At 31.9% G+C, this 18,726-nt stretch overlaps 1 protein-coding gene and 1 pseudogene across 1 annotated transcript; both read right to left on the bottom strand.

Annotated features, from left to right (window-relative positions):
• Positions 1-6,742: 6,742 nt before the first annotated feature.
• On the bottom strand, positions 6,743-18,518 carry LOC114734816 (putative receptor protein kinase ZmPK1). The gene is made up of 2 exons (XM_028922469.1): positions 18,496-18,518; positions 6,743-9,251 (listed from the first exon to the last, which is right to left on the bottom strand). The coding sequence occupies exon 2, from the start codon at positions 9,198-9,200 to the stop codon at positions 6,846-6,848; it is 2,355 nt and encodes a 784-aa protein (XP_028778302.1). The 5' UTR covers positions 9,201-9,251; positions 18,496-18,518; the 3' UTR covers positions 6,743-6,845.
• On the bottom strand, positions 14,768-17,041 carry LOC114734800 (putative receptor protein kinase ZmPK1; annotated as a pseudogene).
• Positions 18,519-18,726: the final 208 nt, after the last annotated feature.

Genomic DNA, 18,726 nt, shown 5'->3' with positions numbered 1-18,726 from the left:
AGAATTGTCAAATACAAACTACTGGTCCACAACCACAACATCAATATCAGCCAACATGCCAAAATATTTCCAATCATCGTAAAGAATCATATTAATCTATAGAATGGCAGAAGCAAAAATTAATCCATAGAATGGCAGAAGCAAAACTACTGGTCGGTCCACAACATTAAGATAAGCCAACATGCCAAAATACTTCTAACATTGTTTATTTGTTCTAGTTCTAAAGATATCCGGTGAAAGGCAGAAGTACTAAAGCTAGAAACTCGAAAGGAGAGAGTAGAGCAATCAGTGAATAAATAGTTAAATATCGGTCGACCACTCAACGAGCAGAAAATGCCAAATATAGACACCGGTCGACCACCGAACCAAACTCAACGAGCAGAGCAACCCACCAGCACCACTTCTCCACTCTCTATGGAAAATCGACGGCACAGGGACACCGGTCGACCACCGAACCAAACTCAATGAAGAAGGAAATGCTGAATACAGACACCAGACCACCGCGCTTCCACCTCCACCACAAAGTCGACCAACCCACCGGCACCGCTGTCTCCACTATCCATGGCAAGTCGACGGCACTACAAGGGAGAACGACCGCATGCTCAAACTCAGTTACTCAGCGAAACAAAGGACGATAGGAATGGGGGAAGGGATATGCGGATCTGCGATCTGCCAAGCCAGGACAAAGGAGGGAATGGGGGAATCGGGCATTCGACCGATGGGTCCAGTGTAGATTGAACGACAGTGTGCAAATTTCTTTTTAATGATACGATGTCGTTTTGGGCAGTTTGAGGGGAAAAATATATAACCGGTCAACCCCCCAAACCGAGCAGTTGACTGGTTTACGACCGATTTATTACCGGTTCACTTGGTGACCGGTTTTCTTGTTAAACTAGACCGGACTTTGGACCGGTTCACCGGTTTTCCGGTTGAACTGGCCGATCCGATCTGGTTTTTTTTTTCATTGATAAATACCCCCTCATTTCCTACATAATTAAGCCAAATAGAGAAAAATAAGGAGAAATTCTGCCAAAATCACAACTCACCTCTAAATAGCTCCTAATACCCTCCAAATTCCAGAAAAATTATCAAGCTTCAAGTTAGGATCCATTACGGGTTATTTTGATTGATATTTCATAACAAATCCTATGGTATGATGCTGTTGTAATTTGGCCTGAATGAAGAAGTACTAGAGAAGGATAGAAACCATGAATATAAGCTTGTAATTGCATGTTTAATTGATGTTTGGATTAAATTTTGGAAGAAATTAAAGTTAGGGTTTATGTAACCTCTATTCGGCCACTGTGATATCTTGGGTTAGGAGTTGGTTTCAATGTGATTTTGATGAGTCCAATAAATTTAAAAGGAATTTTTGTGCAGGGGAACACCAAAGGAAAGTGTTTAAAATAATTGGAATCAAAAATAAAAATTTGGAAAGTAATAGCACCATATTCAGCCAAACTGAAATAGAAGGATTGTAAAATATGATTTGATATTTGGATTCTATATGAAAAATTGTATAAGAATGGCCTAAGAGATTGATAGAAACAAAAGAGGAATAATTAGGTCAAAAATAAAAGAAAAATGGGGTTTAATTGAGCTTAATGTCAAGCATTAGTGTTTATGCTTGAATTGTTGATAATTTGGAATGTGCTTGTGCGTGAAATGAGAAGTACATTGCAAGAGATCAAAGAGGGACACTATTTTCTTAAAGGGGTCGAATTGAGTTGTCAACCAAGAGGTAGCATTGAACTCATAATTTAATTGCTTTCTTAATTGTTTAAATGTATATGTGTTATGTGATTTATGTTACCATGATATGATTGAGCAAATATGTGATTATATATGGAATTATATATTGAATGTGCCTTGGCAATGTGTATGACGAATGGCTTGATAAATTGTTTTCTTTTCATGACAAATGATATGCATATGAAATGTTGAATAATGATATTGATTTTATGTACACATACCATATTTTTACACAGCATGAATTGCATGATGATTATGGTTTCTTGCTACTGAAAATTCTATGAAATATCACTCTTTTATGTTTAAAGTTCACCATCTAGAGGTTGGACTAAGCAAGGACAAAGGGAAGGAAGCCATTTTGGGAGAAAATTGATTAATATGCCTCTTAAACAATATTTGTGATTAATGTGGATTTTTGTAAATTATGTTGAATATTTGTATTAATGACTAAAGATAATAAGTATGTCAATAATTGATCAAAAGTTTTGTTTCAGCATTGAAATGTTGAGTGAATTGATGATTTGAATTGAAAAGGAAAGGAAAGATAAAAATAGTGACTTACAGGGATAAAAGTTGACTTTTTTGGGGTAAAGTTTGACTAATAACAATTTGAGCAATTGGATGAGTCTGGAACTAAAATTTGGCATATTTATAGATATCATTTCTAGATTTAAAACAAGTGGTAATTCATTAAATTTGAAGTTCTATATAGAAAATTATACTCTTTCAAAGTTGGGCATAAATCCTGAAAAATTAAAAATTTACCAAATGAATAGTAATATTTTGAACAAAATATGAGATTAATTGGTGACTTTTGGATGTCAATGAGTACTTTTTCTTTCAAGAGCATGTCAAGAGCTTTTCACAGAATTTGGAACCATCTCATTTTGATTTTTCTAGAATTAGTTATAATTTTTTAAAGTTTTGGCCTAATTGGTGTTACAATGAATTAGTAACCCAAATTTCAAGAAATTCAAAGTTTAAATTTTTTCAACTTTAAACCATTACAGATAGTTCCAAATGGTTCCAATTGAGGTCTAAAAGTAAAGTGTGATAGATTATCCCTAAATGAGCTATAAATTTTTGACAGAGTGAAAGCAAGGCAAATGAACAAATTTGCCTATGAAATTTGGTGAGTATCTAAAACACATTCTAAGCTTTAAAAAAATTGATAGATCACTTAAATTGAATATGTGTGCTAAAATTTATGATTGTTTAAAGTTAAGATAGAGAATTTGGAAAACATTGGTTTGACTAAATGAACAGTAAAATTCCAAGAATGAATTGTATAAATTTATAAGGTTTAAGTAAAGATTTATATTTTTTCCTTGTAGAAAATTGAAAGAGCTTCAAATAGAATTTTAAACCACCTCAATACGATTTTTTTTATATTAGTTATAATTTTTCAAAGTTAGACTGAAATTCTAGAATTTACTAGTGAATAGTAACTCGAGTAATGAAATATAAATTTTCAATCTATAGGCTTGTTTCGGGATCTACTTGAACCGTAACGTTTCTGAACATGTACTAAAGAGGGTTTAACAAAAGATGTTTGACGGTGCACATGATTAAGAGAATTGGGTAAAAACATTAGAGGCCTTCGTTAGAGAATATTTAGTATAGGCCTTTTAACCAGAATTAGAATTAGACGGACAATGATGAGTTAGATGCCCAACGAATATACCAGACAACAAATATGTGTTACATCCTCCAAAATCTAACCTTGATAATAAGAATAAAAAATTAAGTTAATGGCCAATAGGGAAAGTAGATTTGTTAATGAAGCAATGCATAACATAAAATCTAAATAGGATCTGGACTTATATTTTTGAAATCATCAATTTAAAAAGGACAAAATAAAAAAATTTAAAAACAATTCAAAAAAATTCTAAAAAATAGAAAAAAAGGTAAATTAGAGGTTTTGGAACCTTATTTGAGGTTTTGGAGGTGGAAATAGCTTAAAAATAACTTATTATAGAATTTTCTATAAACAGAGTTTTCTTTAAAAAAAAAACAGTAAAAAATTAGTTAGAAATAATTATTTTAAATATATAGAGGCCTCAATAATTTTGGAAAAAAATGAAAAAAGTATTTAAGAATTTATTTGAGTTTATAAAATTATTTCTAGGTCCAGAAAGTGCAGGAATTAATTTTAGAATATTTATTATTGAAATTTGATTGGTAAAGCCTCATTTTTGAGAAAATTTAAAATAAATAGTTAAAGATTAAGATAAATTCTAGAAAAATTTAGGGGACCTTTCTATATTAAAAGGAAATTTTTGACAGAGCGAAATAAATTTTTGAAAGCCCAAAACTATTTTTGGAAATAGTAACCAAAATAGTAAGTTTTGGTTAGAAATTGATAATTTGTAATTGGGCCACATTTTTCTTTCCCTTCTAATTAGTTTTGGACTTCATTTGGGCCAAGGAAGCCTGTAAAATTTGTATAGCCTAAGGTCCCTTTTGTTAAGAGAGTTCAAGCCTAATTTAAGCTCAAAATACATAAGAAAAATCAAGAACAAGGGACACTTGACATGAGGTGAAATTCAAGAGTTAAGAAGAGGGACACATGTCTCCTTAAGTGGCAGAAAATAAGGTCATTTGGAGGGGGTTAAGGTAAGCTTGTGACGTCTATAAATATCCTCAAAAATAGAGAAATTCGGCCAAAAATTGAGAAAAGAAAGAAAATTCTGTCCAACCAAAATCTCAACCTTAAACAACACCTAAGACATTTCAAAACAAGAGAAAATCATTAAGCTTCAAACAAAGATTTAGTACGGCATGTCTAAGCTTGATTTTGGTTAGATTTAACGATTGTTTTGGTTGAAATTTCAAGACAAATCCTAAGCTACCATGCTGTCAAAATGAGGTCAAAGTGAGAAAGCATTAGGGAAGGATGAATATGATCTTGGAATAGCATGTTTAATTGATGTTTGGATTGAATTTTAGAAGAAAACCAAAGTGAGGGTTTTATGCATACTATTCAGTCGCTATGAATTCTTGAAGTTAGAGATTGTTTCAATATGATTTGATGAGTATAATGAGTTTAAAAGGTATTTTTGAATGGGAAAATACCAAGATAAGGTATTTAAAATAATTGGAATCAAATAAAAATTTTGGATCCCTAAACCCTACTATTCGGTCAAAGCAACTTGAGGGGCCGGGAAGAAGTGTAATTTTTTTAAATCTGATTTGATATTTGGATTCTACATAAAAAATTGTATAGGAATAGTCCAAGAGATTGGTTAAAGCAAAGGGAAAATAATAATGTTAAAAATCAAGGAAAAAGGAGTTTATATGAATTTATTGTTAAGTAATGGTGTTTATACTTGGATTATTGGTAATATGGAATGTGTTTATACTTGGATTGATAGGTATTGTGCAAGAAAACAATAAACTTGAGTAAGAGGTAGTATTGAACTCATAATTTGATTGTTTTCTTGTTTGTTTAAATGTGTATGTGTTATTTGATTTATATCGTCATGATGTGATAGAGCAAATTGTGATTATGTGTGGAATTCTATGTCCAATATGTCTTTGCAAAATGTAATGTGATATGGTTTAATGGCTTGATTGGTTGCTCTCTTTCCATGGCAATGAAATGCACATGAAATGTTGTATGACAATGTTAGTTTCATAATAATATGTCACATTTTTACATAGCATAATTAGCATGATAATTATAATTCATTGCTACTGAGATTTTCTATAAAATCTCATTCTTCTTTGTTCAAATATTCACTAACTAGGGGTTGGACCAACCAAAGACAAAGGAAAGAAAATCATTTTGAGAGATAGCTGATTCCTGGAACAATGTTTTGTAATTAAGTATGAATGTTTTGTCCGCATTAAATTTTAAGATTACCATTTAAATTTTCTAAGACGACATTTTTCATTGAACGAGATTAAAGATATTAAAGCTGAGGAATTAAAGAAATATTTTTTAAATTTAAAGGATTGAACTGAAACTTGAGATAAATTTTAAAAAGACAAATGTATATGTATTTTAGCATTTTTAAAAACAAGAAACAGTTATGTAAAACAGGGGGGGAAAAAAGAAAATGATCAAATTTTTGGCGTGTAAAAAGAAACGAAGAATAAAGAAAGGGATTTACCGAGTGAAAAACAACAGTTTGGTTATGGGGAGATTTCGCTCATCTTTTTTTTTTTTTTTTTTTAAAAGACCTTCAATGAGCTTTTATAAAATATTCCTTTAATTTTCGCTGCAGATTAAACTAGTTTAAACCATATTTTAACCGTGACAATTTTTTTATGATATAACATTAGAATAATTTTATTAAAAAATCAAATTTAAACCGTTGAAATGTCAGTTTGATAAGTACGGGAAGGGAGTGAGAAGACAATTCTCTCCCTTTCAGCCATAGGCTTATAACGACGTAACCATTATACACGCAAAAATCATTTTTTTTCCTAAAGAGTAAATAAAAATGTTTTTTAGTAAAATATTTTAATGAGTCTTATATTTTATCTTAAACAGATATCTCTTCTATTATAAAAATATATATATTTTAGTCCAAATCATTAACATTATGGTTAAAAACTCATAGATGATTCTAAAAATACATCACTTAATTAAAGATCATGTTGGAATACATTTTATTTATTAATTTATCCCTCACTGCACTAATACTCCTAATATATCTTTTGATGGTTTGCAAAAATTTTATACAAAAAAATATAGAAACAAATCAAAATTGTTTCATTTTATAATCACGTAAAAGATTTTGATATGTATATGCGTGGGTATGTCTCAAAGATGTTTTTACACAACGAATATATTTAAAATATTAATAAATAAATAAATTCAAGTAAATAAGATTAAAACCAATTTGCGAAGAGGTCAATTTACCCATAAAATGCTATGAAAGGTCAATTTACCATTTGGCTAGCGTCTATGTCTTTTGTCGAAATGAGACATCCGCTTCTTATCAGAGCCAGAAAAAAAAAAAAACAGACAAAAAACCAGACAAAAATATAAAAATCAAAATAAATAATTAAAAGAAAAGATTATTACATGTCATTTCTCATACTCAAAATCAATACCCAAAAGATTATGCACATTTTATTCATACTCAATACTCAATCTCATGACTTTGAAACATCTCCACTATGCGGCTCATTGAAGGTCTTGCATCTCTGTCTTCCACAACACATTGTAATGCTACTGTAACTAAAACCTCCATCGTCTTCATGTCAAAGCTTCCCTCAACTGTTGGATCCATAATTCGTTCCACCCATGATACCATTCCGTCTCCTTCGTTCCTCTTCTCCCTCACCCAAGTCACTAGCCTCCCTTGATGCGAGTGATCTGGTCCATCAACCCTCAAGCTTTTTCCTGTTATCATCTCTAATACCACAATTCCATAGCTGTAGACATCAACCTTGGATGTTATTGGTAGATTGAAAACCCACTCTGGTGCCATATAACCCCTTGTTCCTCTGATCCTTGAGAAGCTTGGATTGTTGAGGTCGTTTCTGTTTTGTAGCTTTGACAGTCCAAAATCTGCAACCTTGGGCTTATAATCCGAATCCAAGAGTATGTTTTGGGGTTTTATGTCACAATGCAGAACCCACTCCAAGCACTCTTCGTGAAGATACGCAAGTCCTCTTGCTGTTCCTAGAGCGATTTCATACCTCTTTCGCCAATCAAGTGACTTGTTGGATTCAAGGTTTTCTGCTAAAGAGCCGTTTTCCATGTATTCATATACCAACATTCTATATTTTCCTTCTGCACAGTACCCCCACATATCGATCAAATTCATGTGGTTAAGCCTTCCTATTAAGTTGACTTCTGCGAGAAATTCGCTTTCTATTTGATTTGCTTCATTCAGTCTCTTGATTGCGGCAACTCGTCCATCTTTGAGCACACCTTTGTATACAATTCCTCCAGCACCCCTTCCAATCTCTTCTCTGAAACCTCTGGTTGCTTCCTTCAACTCAGAGTAGCTATATTTTCTAAACCCAGTTCCAGTAAGATGATCATAAGTTTGCTGCTTGCTAGACTTTTTCCATGTTAGACACCAGAAGAGAAAAATGCATGCAAATTCAAAGACTCCAATTGCTAACACTACCCACAATAACACCTTAACAAAAACACTATCGTGCCTTGAGACATAGACTCTCTCAAGCTTTATAGCCTTAACAATTTCACATTTGATATCGGGTTCTTGAAGACTGAATGAGCTTGAATTAGGGAGTCTCACGTGAAAACCTCCAACGAAAGCAGGAGAAAGATTGCCGTTAACCAAAAGGGTCTTTGGGTAACATTTAAATTGGTAACCATCATGTGAATATTGAAAACCTTTGCAGTTACATAACTTCAGACATTCCTTCTTACATTCATCAAATGTAACATTAAGGTAAGTCCCTTGGTCATACCCGTAGAAATCACCATTTGGTATATGTAGGAAGCCAGAATCTTCTGGATTGCAAGACAAATTGAACTCTGGTTGACACCCAACGGATGAGTCGCTTTCGTCTTTCAACTTGTAACCCGGAAGACATAAGCATGTTCGACCGGTATAAGGTTCATATTTGCAGAAACTATTTTCTCCACAAACACCATGAACGTTACAACCTGCAGAAAAAGCTTGCCATGAAACATCCCATTTCTCTCCCCAATGTCTTCGACTATAGACCCTAACATTACCATCACTATCAATGGTCAATCGTCTCTGAAGCACAAGGCCATAGTCTGATGTCTCACTAGTAAAATTATCACTTGAAATGAACTCACCATCCAAATTGAGGAATACAAATCGACTTGCATTGAAGGTGGACCTACCAACTTGCCAAGGTTGAAACCAGGGAGGTGGCCAGTAAATACTCGAAAGCTCAGGTCCATCGTACACAAGTCGAAGAACATTATCGTTATCAAAAAATAACTTGTGAAAACCAGAAGATGGGTCAGTCTGACTTTTGGAGGAGACAAGGCTGGCATGTCTAGTAAGCCTCTGTCCAGGGACAAGTGTATCTGTCGGAAAATCAAAACTTTGCCACACAACATGATTAGAATCCTCAAGGAGAATGAGATTACCATCATCTTTCAAAATCAATTGTGGAGGTTTCAAGGAAGTTGTGTTCGTGGACCAAACATCGACCTGACCTGCATCATTCAACACCAGATTTCCATTGCTTCGAAGGGTGAGCGTTGAGCCTTTTCCATTCACCAATACATCACGATTCGCCATCCAAATGAAGCTCAAGTTTTGGCCTCGAGGTTCGGTGAACCAGATAGAAAACGCAAAAGCATTCTCACCCGCGTCATAGAACCCGGCAGTGAAATTTCCATTTCTTGATTTGATGACATGTTCTGGATTCTCCACCGACAGAGAAAACAAATTGTTCGATGAAGAAGATAAGCACAGTGAAGGCAAAGCCGAGACGAAGAGGATAATGAGCAGGGAAGAACTCGTCTGAAACGCCATGTGCTAAGTAGATAGAGAGCTAGACGGGGCTTAGCATATATTTCATTTTAGTTTTAACAAGAATTTTAATTAAAAACGCGGTGGCGGATTGAGCTGGTCGATGACACAGTGGTCAGATTTCTCGCCTTACTGGAAACTGACCCTGACTCTGCAAGTTGTCATAAAGCTCGTGGTTGGAATCCACTTTCTCTTTGTGCAATTATTTCTGCATCCCTTGATATTTATTTGTCGACCAACTTGAATTATTATATGAAAAGGATAGAAGAAAGGAAAGGCGATCGACGGATAAGGGTTGCCGATGAGATGCGTGAAGAATGGATGATAATAACGTACTCACACGAGGGAGGCATCCTGGTTCAGTGTACGAAATTTTTAAAGGAGCAATGGGCTGCTTGTGCTGTTCACGTGGCTTGACTAATTCATTTATTTATGTTTTATAGTGATCATATTAGTAATAATACAGTAGAAAGCGGCTCACGATGAGCAATAACTTAGGCTAAGTATACATTTTGTCTTTTAATTTTGTATAAGGTTTTAATTTGATCCCTTAACTTCAAAAAGCATATATATTCAGTCCTTTAACCCTAAAATCATTATGATTCAATGATTATTTTTTGTAACAATTATAAATGTTTTGAAAATTAAATTTAATATGTTAGCATTTGAGAATATTTTATCAATATTTAAGATCTTAATGTCATCATTTTTTAAAACAATTTTAAAGTTAAAAGACTAAAAGTATATTTTTTAAAGTTAAGGACCAACTTAAAACCTTGTACAAAGTTAAAGGATAAAAAATATACTTTAACCAATAACTTATTTATAAGGAAAAGTCAGAAGATTTGATATTTAGCATAGAAGATCTTTTTCTTCCTATAATTAATGTAAAATCTATTTGAAAAGTTTGAATAAATTAAAAATTGAATTAATTTTTTAATCCCAATTAAATTGACATAAGGGAAAAAAATAGTAAAATACCCTCAAAATTACTAAATGACAAATTATGGTACATAAATTTTAAAATCCCAATTCAGGCCCCGGGTACCATTTTGGAATTTTTAAATTTTGTAAAATGACAACATTATCCTTACTGTCGGTGACTACTTCCATATAGCTATTGACTACTTTATTTTAACTATTGACTACTTTTGTTTTCAAAGTTTCAGTGACTACTTTTATATAGCTATTGACTACATAAGAGTAGTAAATCGCATTATTAGAGTAGTCAGTAGCTTAACAAGATTAGTTATCAGAGTTTAAAAGTAAATGTAGTCAGTAGCTAAAAAAGAGTAGTCAATACATAAGAAATAGTAGTCACCGGAGCTCTGGTGACTGGTCACTAGAGTTCTGGTAACATGTCATCAGAGTTTAAAAACAAATGTAGTCAATAGCTAAAAAAAGAGTAGTCAATACATAAGAAAGAGTAATCACCGGAGCTCCGGCGATAGGTCACTGGAGCTTCGATGACTGGTCACCGGAGCTCTGGTGGTTGGTCGCCGGCAGGGTCGCCGGCGGCCAGAATTGCTGAGGTGGCAGTATTTAAAAAAAAAAAAAGTAAAGGTCATTTATGTAATTTTACAAGATTTAAAAATTCTAAAAAAATGCCTGGGGTCTGAATTGGGATTTTAAAATTCAAATACCCTCATTTGTCATTTAGTAATTTTGAGAGTATTTTAGTGTCTTTTTCCCTTGATATAATCTCTATAAATTAATTTTATATAACATTATATTATATATATATGTTAATTTATAAATTAGACAAATTAGTTTGAAAATAATTGATAAAATAAAAGATAAAATAAATTAAAGTCTTATATTTATTACTGAAGCTAAATTTCAAACTAACTCCTAATTTAGAGGCCGCGGAGTAATTGTTTTAAAGGATTCATTATCAAAACATAAATTTCAAAATATTAAATTGTCTTTGGTGAAATAATATATTTTTGTCACATTTAAGTATTGGATTAAACTTACCTTCATCCTTCATTCTAATTTTAATTATTACGTTTCTTTATAATAAATATTAGCAGTTTTAGATTCTTTCTCTTAAACTTGAAACCGAAACTGTTCTCTTATTCACACGGCTTATCTAAACTTATTTATAAAGGAAACTTTAGGAAAAGATCTTATTTATGAAAATAAGTATTATTAGGTCTTATTAATATATACTACCTCCAATCTTTAATATAAAAGGCACTATATAGTTTGTTTTTTTTATAAAATTATGATGCAATGTTTCCTTTAAACATCAGTATAACCAAAAACACTGTACTTGATGATTTTTTTTTTGGGGTCATGTTTGACAGTTTTACTTAATTAATAATTTTATTAAAATAGCCATAAAAAATATGGGTACATTTATGAATTTTTCAAGTTAAGAAATAATTTCTGTCCCAGTAAAAAAACACAACAAATTTAATTTGAAAAAATAATAAACTGTAATTTAAGGTAAACATTATATCTTTTTCATGTGAATGGTTTCAAAAGCAATTTAGAGCACCCTTATATAATTTTTGTATAATTAGTTATTCAGCTAAATCATAACACTCCGAAATGATGAAGGTGACACCATCTACGTGGGAAAGGAGACTTTAGCCTTATCTGTAGGGCCCAGGGCTTTAAAACCAATTTATTAAAATGAAATATATACCGATCATCTCCAACCGAGAAAGACTAGACTTATTTGCAGTCAATATCTCGTGATTTTGAAGTAGCTTTCCATAGGGGAATTGCAATAATAGAGTCGCATATGTCCTGTTTGGTAAAAAGTATTAAAAATAAGGGATAGAAATTATGATTACAATTGAAAAAAAAATCATAAAAATAGTATTTAACATGAGTAATTACTTGTTATATAGGATTAGGTAAATACATAAAGGTAGGATTGGAGAATACCACTTTCCCCTATGGTATTCTCCAATCCCACGTACATAGATTTGGCCAATTCCATATAACAAACAATTTCTTATGTTAAACACTCTTTTAATAGATTTTCTCAATCCCACTCTCAATTCCTATCCCTAATTTTTAATACCTTCTACCAAACGCAACTATAAAAAGCTAAATGTCAAAAAGTCTTAATATTAAGTGACGAGTTGCTCATATACCACCTCACATAATTATAACTATATATGTGATAAAAATATTTTATTTAAAGGTCTACATGTATTTCTAACATTCAAAACATGTGATAATTTTAAAATATTTTCGTGACATAACTTAATAAAATAGACCATTAAAGTCTTATATTCATGATAAAAATATAATATAGCATGTGTTTAGAGAGCATAAAAGCCTTCACGGCTCACTCCATTAATACTTTCCCTTGATTTCTATTAGATTTTTCACCTGAAAAATGTTGATATAAAAGATGAGATTTAACTTTTCAGTAACTATTGAAATTCTAACCTATACAGGCAAACCATATATAACAAACAAAAAGCAGATCATGTGTGTGTGTGTGTGTAATGGAGATCACGAATTTTTACATTCAACCTAAATTTACTCTTAATTTAAATACATAAAAATCTCAGTTTCCATTGTATCAAAAAATAATACAATATATAACCTCTGTTATATCACCGTCCATCCTTATATCACTGATTAGAGTTATAAGCTAACACATATAGAAACTAATCCATTTTACTGGATTGTTCCAAGCTCACTAAAACTGGAGATATATCCGGCCAAATATATAGAGTTCAAGTTCGGATTATGGCTCCCCCCTTTGGAAAAAAAAAAGAAGAAGTGTCACATGTCTTATAGCTCTAATGAATTCCCTTCAAAAAAAAAAATGAAAGAAGCTAGGGGCTCTGACAAGTGCCATTCACTGTGTACTAAATAATGGCATACCACCTGGTAATTGTACAACAAACATATCTCTTTCTATCCTTAGTCCAATAATGCATATGTCATATAACATAAATGCCTCCGCAAAAATGCTATTTTTTACTCTAAATAAGAGAACAAATAAAATTCTAATACAAATTAATAGTACAATTCATTATAATTCAATAACTATCAATATATTTAAATATTGATTATAATTAATAGCAAGAACTCTTAACAAAATAAATTAATATATTAAAATATTTATTTGAAAACTTATGATATATACATATATTTCAATATGATATAATAAAAAAACTAGTAAATCCATAATATAATTATACACAATTCATATCTATATGAAAGAATTTTCAGAGTTACCTGTTACTCTTTAATTTATACATAATCACACAATGATTACTCTAAAATTTATATAAGTCTACAAAATTGCACATAAAATTTATTGATATAAACTCAAAACTATTCTAAAATTCTAAAACTACCCTTTAAACTAAAATATTAACTCTCACATATCGAACTATTTATAATAGATACAATATTATTTGGGAATAAAATTTTCATGTAAGACAATATTTAAATTTAATAACTCAAAATAAATATATTTATTACCCAAAATCTAAATATTTTATATTAAATCTCAATTATTTATTATAGTCTCATTTAAAATTTTTCCCAACCCAAACAACTCCTTTGAATTATAAATAAACTTTAATTTTTATTTAATTTCATAAAATTCTCAATTTACAATTCTTCAAGCTTTCAAAAATCATTTCAATTAATAATATATATTTAACTTATTCAATAGTCCGACCGATTAAAATCTCAATAATAATAATAAGTTATTTAACTTAAATTTAATAGGTAAAAACATTCTATATGTCTTTGAATAATAAATTTTTCAACTAAAATTTTAATTTAAAATTTTCAAAACAAACAATAAAAAAAATATAAATCGATTAAAATTTATTAATAATGCATCTTTAAATTTTTATGGTTATATGTCATCAAAATTCATTACTCTATATCCAAACTGTAAAAATTTTTTTAAACATTATAATAATACTACAATATAAAACCCTAAATATATAGAAAATATTCATAAAAAATATTTGATAAAAAAAAATTATTATTGTGTACCTAAATGATCCTTGTATAATGTCTTTCAAGCACCACCTACCCTCCAACTCTCATCCACTTGCTTGCTCTCTCTTGCCTTGCCTCACTCACTTTCTCTTACTCTGCATCTCCAAGGTATTTAACGTTGTCTTCCATTATTTTTTTTTCAACCCTCTCCTCTCATTTATCTCCTTCTAACCACCTTTCCCCAAATTCTTCTTCTTTATAAAAGGCGGTTTTTTTTAAATATTTAATTAAATTAATAATAATAAATATATGTTTATTTAAAATTTTTTTAAATTACAAAATTTTTAATTTTTCTTTTTTTTAAAAAAAATATAGTATGTTACAGCTCAGTCGTCAATTCTTGCTTTAAAACTTATTACAAGTTGTTCAGTTGTGATTAAGATTTTATAGTAATTATATTTTTTATGACTTTATTGCAATTCTTCTTTACATATAAATCATCCTTGCGCCTAATAGATTAAAAAAAAAAATCAGCAAGATTTCTAAAAGCAAAAGCGTAAACACAAAAAGAAAAAATAACCAAAACAATAAAAAAAAAAATTATGTGCATATCGCTCAAAACTAAAAATCAATACTCAATCTCTTGACTGTGAAGCATCTTCACAACGCAACTCATTGAAGGTCCGGCGACCGTCTTCCAGAACACACTGCAATGCTACTGTAGCCAAAACCTTCATTGTCTTTATGTCAAAGCCTCCCTCAACCGTTGGGTCAATGATTTGTTCTACCCATGCCGTTTCTTCTCCTTTGTTCATCTTGTCCCTCACCCATCTCACTATCCTCCCCTAATGTGAGTGATCTGGTCCATCCACCCCCAAGCATTTTCCAGTTATCATCTCCAATACCACAATTCCGTAGCTGTGAACATCAACCTTGGATGTTATTGGTAGATTGAAAACCCACTCTGGCGCCATATAACCACTTGTTCCTCTTATCCTTGAGAAGCTTGGATTGTTGAGGTCGTTTCAGTTTTCCAACCATGACAGTCCAAATGCAACCTTGGGCTTATAATCCGAATCGAAGAGTATGTTTTGGGGTTTTATGTCACAATGCAGAACCCACTCCAAGCACTCTTCATGGAGATATGCAAGTCGTCTTTCTATTCCAATAGCGATTTTATACCTTTTTCTCCAATCAAGTGACTTGTTGGATTCAAGGTTTTCTGCTAACCAACCGTTTTCCATGAACTCATATACCAACATTCTGTATATTCCTTCTGCACAAAAGCCCCACATGTCAATCAAGTTCATGTGGTTAGGCTTTCCTATCAAGTTAACTTCTGCAAGAAACTCACTTTCTATTTGGTTTGCTTCGTTGAGTCTCTTAATTGCAGCAACTCACCCATCGTTTAGCATACACTTGTATACAATTCCTCCAGCACCCCTTCCAATCTCTTCACTAAAACCTCTTGTTGCTTCTTTCAATTCATAGTACCTATATTTTCTAAACCCAGGTCTTGAAAGATGATCATAATTCTTTTGCTTACCAGACTCTTTCTATGTTAGGCACCAAAAGAGAAATTACATGTGTTGGACTTAGCCTGATCCACCTTTGGTGGATGAGGCCCAAGTCCATAGGATTTAGGGTAAAAAATAAAATAAACTAAAGACTAAGGGTTGCTACTTGCAAAAAATCCTTTGTCTTTTAGAGGGAACGATTTTGTGTTCAGTTTTTAAGAGGAAAACTAAATAAAACATGATGTATACATGGGCGTGAAATACTCTTCACAGACTTAAAAAATTTTCCCTCTGCAACTCTCCTCTCTCCCTATTCTCTCATTCTCTCTTCAAAAGTATACTTGTTGTATAACAAAAATCCGACTCCATCTATGTGATCGAATTCTGTGTGGACACCGAAAATATTGATCTACATTCTAGGTATGTCAGATTCTCACAATGGTATCAGAGCTTTACATCTTTTCCTGCCGCCTGTGTTGTTACTTCTTCTGCATTGTTTATGTTGTGTTTTCTGGTTTATCTTTTTAGGTCCAATTCTATCCCGTAAATGTGATTTGCTCCCAAACATTATGCAAATCCTATCTCTTCTTTTTTTCCAGTATAATTATCAACGGTGAATTATACTTGTGTGAGTTTAAATACATATGTGTTTTCTTTCTTGTTTTTAGCTGCTTCCATGAACATGTATTTTTTTTTTTCTTTCTTCCAGTTTTCAGAGATGTTTGTTTCCTCTTATTATATATTAGTAATCTGCACAAGAGACACAAGGAATTAATTGAAAACATCCAAAAAAAGATAAACACATAGGTTTGGAGGCATGAAACTCATAATCTGTAAGAACCTTTTTGGGTGGTTAAGTCTTTGCGTTTTTTGGCTGTCTTCAAAATCATGTTTTTTAGGCTCAAAAAATTATCCCATTGCGTAGAGCTCAGAAAAAAAAAAAAGAAAATGACACTAAGAACATGAAAATTGGAGTTCGGACAATAAATACATAGCGGATTGAAATTTCGAGTCCAACGGACTCAACCTATCACGCCAACCAGGTTGGGTTGACCCGACTGGAGGTTGACAGTGATAAACAATGCTCAAAACGACGCTGTTTTTGGTCCCTTAGCATTTTTCTTTTTAAAAAAAGAGGAAGTAAGTCCAGTTTCATTAAAAAAATTTCAAAAGCCCATATTTTTAGGCCCAATAATAGTTCTAGTAAAAAAAAAAGGTATGTATAAAATAAAATAAATTTAAAAAAAGAAAAAAGGGGCCAAAATGCCACGTGGCCCGTGATGCCGCGTGGCAAATATGTTCTACATGTGTATACCGCCACCTAGTGGCACATAGAGGCAGATGGTGCAGTGTGTGTCGCCGTTGGCGACTTACACAGCAGCGTGTGAACATCACGCGCCAATATTGAGAGTAGGGGTCACCAACTTTTTTCTATTTTTAGGATTTATTCTTCTCAACGTGCGTGTAGGCAAGTGATATGTCCATTTAAGGTGTAGTTTGTCTCTAAAAATTCCTAAATTCATAAGCTTGATTATAATATATAATTTGCCTATTTGTAACAGCAATTTGGGATTTATTTGTGAGTTTTTAGTGTTTTTTATTGATTTTATGATTTTGAAAATTCTTAAAATTAAATTTTAATTTGAAATTATTTTTATTCTAGGTAAAAATGAAGCAAGAGGCTTTGTTAGACACTGAAACTCATTCTTATGGTTTGTTTAGCATAGAATACATGGATGATGAGCTTCCGCAATATGAACCGTTAAGTGAAGACTCTAAAAAGGAGCTAAAGATGGACCCTAAGAAGGACCTAGAGATGGATCCTAAAGAGGATCTGGGGATAGATTCTGAGGAAGATCCAGAAATAGACATTGATGAGGACCCTGAGATGGATCCAGATCCTGAGGAAGATAATCTTCTTGAGCATGGTCCTGTGGAACCTCAACAAGAACTCTAAGAAGTTTATACAGATTTTGGACCAAAGTCTGAAACTTTCTATTCTTATGGGCCTCTTAAAGAGGATGAAGTAAATCAATTACTAAACCTCGCTATGGGAAGAAGGATAGCGAAGTATGATGCAAGAAATATTAAAATTGTCAAAGACATAAATGGAGTTCTTAAAAGATACTCCCTCCGTTCCTTATTATAAGAGACGAATAACCAAATTACGTTGATAAAAAAAACAGTTAAAATTAGTTAAGAACAATTAATATGTAAAAAGTATAATTTTTTTTCCCAAAAATGCCCTCATTAATAAGGAAAGAGAACATGAGAGAGAACAATGGTAAATTATTAAAAGAAAGAGAAGTGGGAAGGAGAGAGAGTGTGAGTTGGAGGCAATAAATATGGGTAAAATAAGAAATCAACACAAAAAAGTAGAGACAACTTTTAAGTGTCTCTTATATATAGGAACATGCCATAAGCATCAAATGTCTCTTATAATAAGGAACGGAGGGAATATGTTATAAGATGTACAACAATGAAAGCATTAACTTCTATGCTAACGTCATGATGATATTTCATGAAGAGGTTAGAGCCAAAAAGAAAGAGGAACTAAAGGACACTTTGGTTTGCATTGTAAATGTAGTGGTTAACAACCACATCAAAACGCCCAAACTTAGAGAAGCTCTCATCAATTTTTGTACAAACATTTGTTTTTTTTTGGCGATGTTCCTTTTTTATGGTTTCTTTATGAAAACACAAAGTTCTTTGTAATATTTTCAATGTTATGACTTGACTTGTAAATTTTTTTTAATGTTTTGGTGTTTAGTGATATGTCTTTCTTATGTGAGAGCTTTTACAAGATAAGTTTTCTAAAAGTTATGTTTATTATAAGGTGCTTATATTTAAAATTCTTGATAAAATCTAATGATGATGCGAGAATCTATGTGATGGTATGCTCTTGATCGTAGATTGATGAATCGTGTTGCAAGGCTCTCAAAACAATAATTAAGCTAATTAAATTATAGGACAACTAACCTAAGTGTCGATCTCTTTGAGGAGCTGATTACAAACTACTAGCTAAGTAGATGTTAATTACAAATTAACCAAGGAAAGTGGCAGAATTGAATCAACTA

The sequence above is a fragment of the Neltuma alba genome, unplaced genomic scaffold (genome assembly GCF_004799145.2).
Source record: "Neltuma alba isolate B1F8T4 unplaced genomic scaffold, ASM479914v2 tig00002649_pilon, whole genome shotgun sequence".
Taxonomy (NCBI): Eukaryota; Viridiplantae; Streptophyta; class Magnoliopsida; order Fabales; family Fabaceae; genus Neltuma; species Neltuma alba.
The sequence above is the reverse complement of the archived record's forward strand: the minus strand, read 5'-3'. Positions and strand labels throughout refer to the sequence as shown.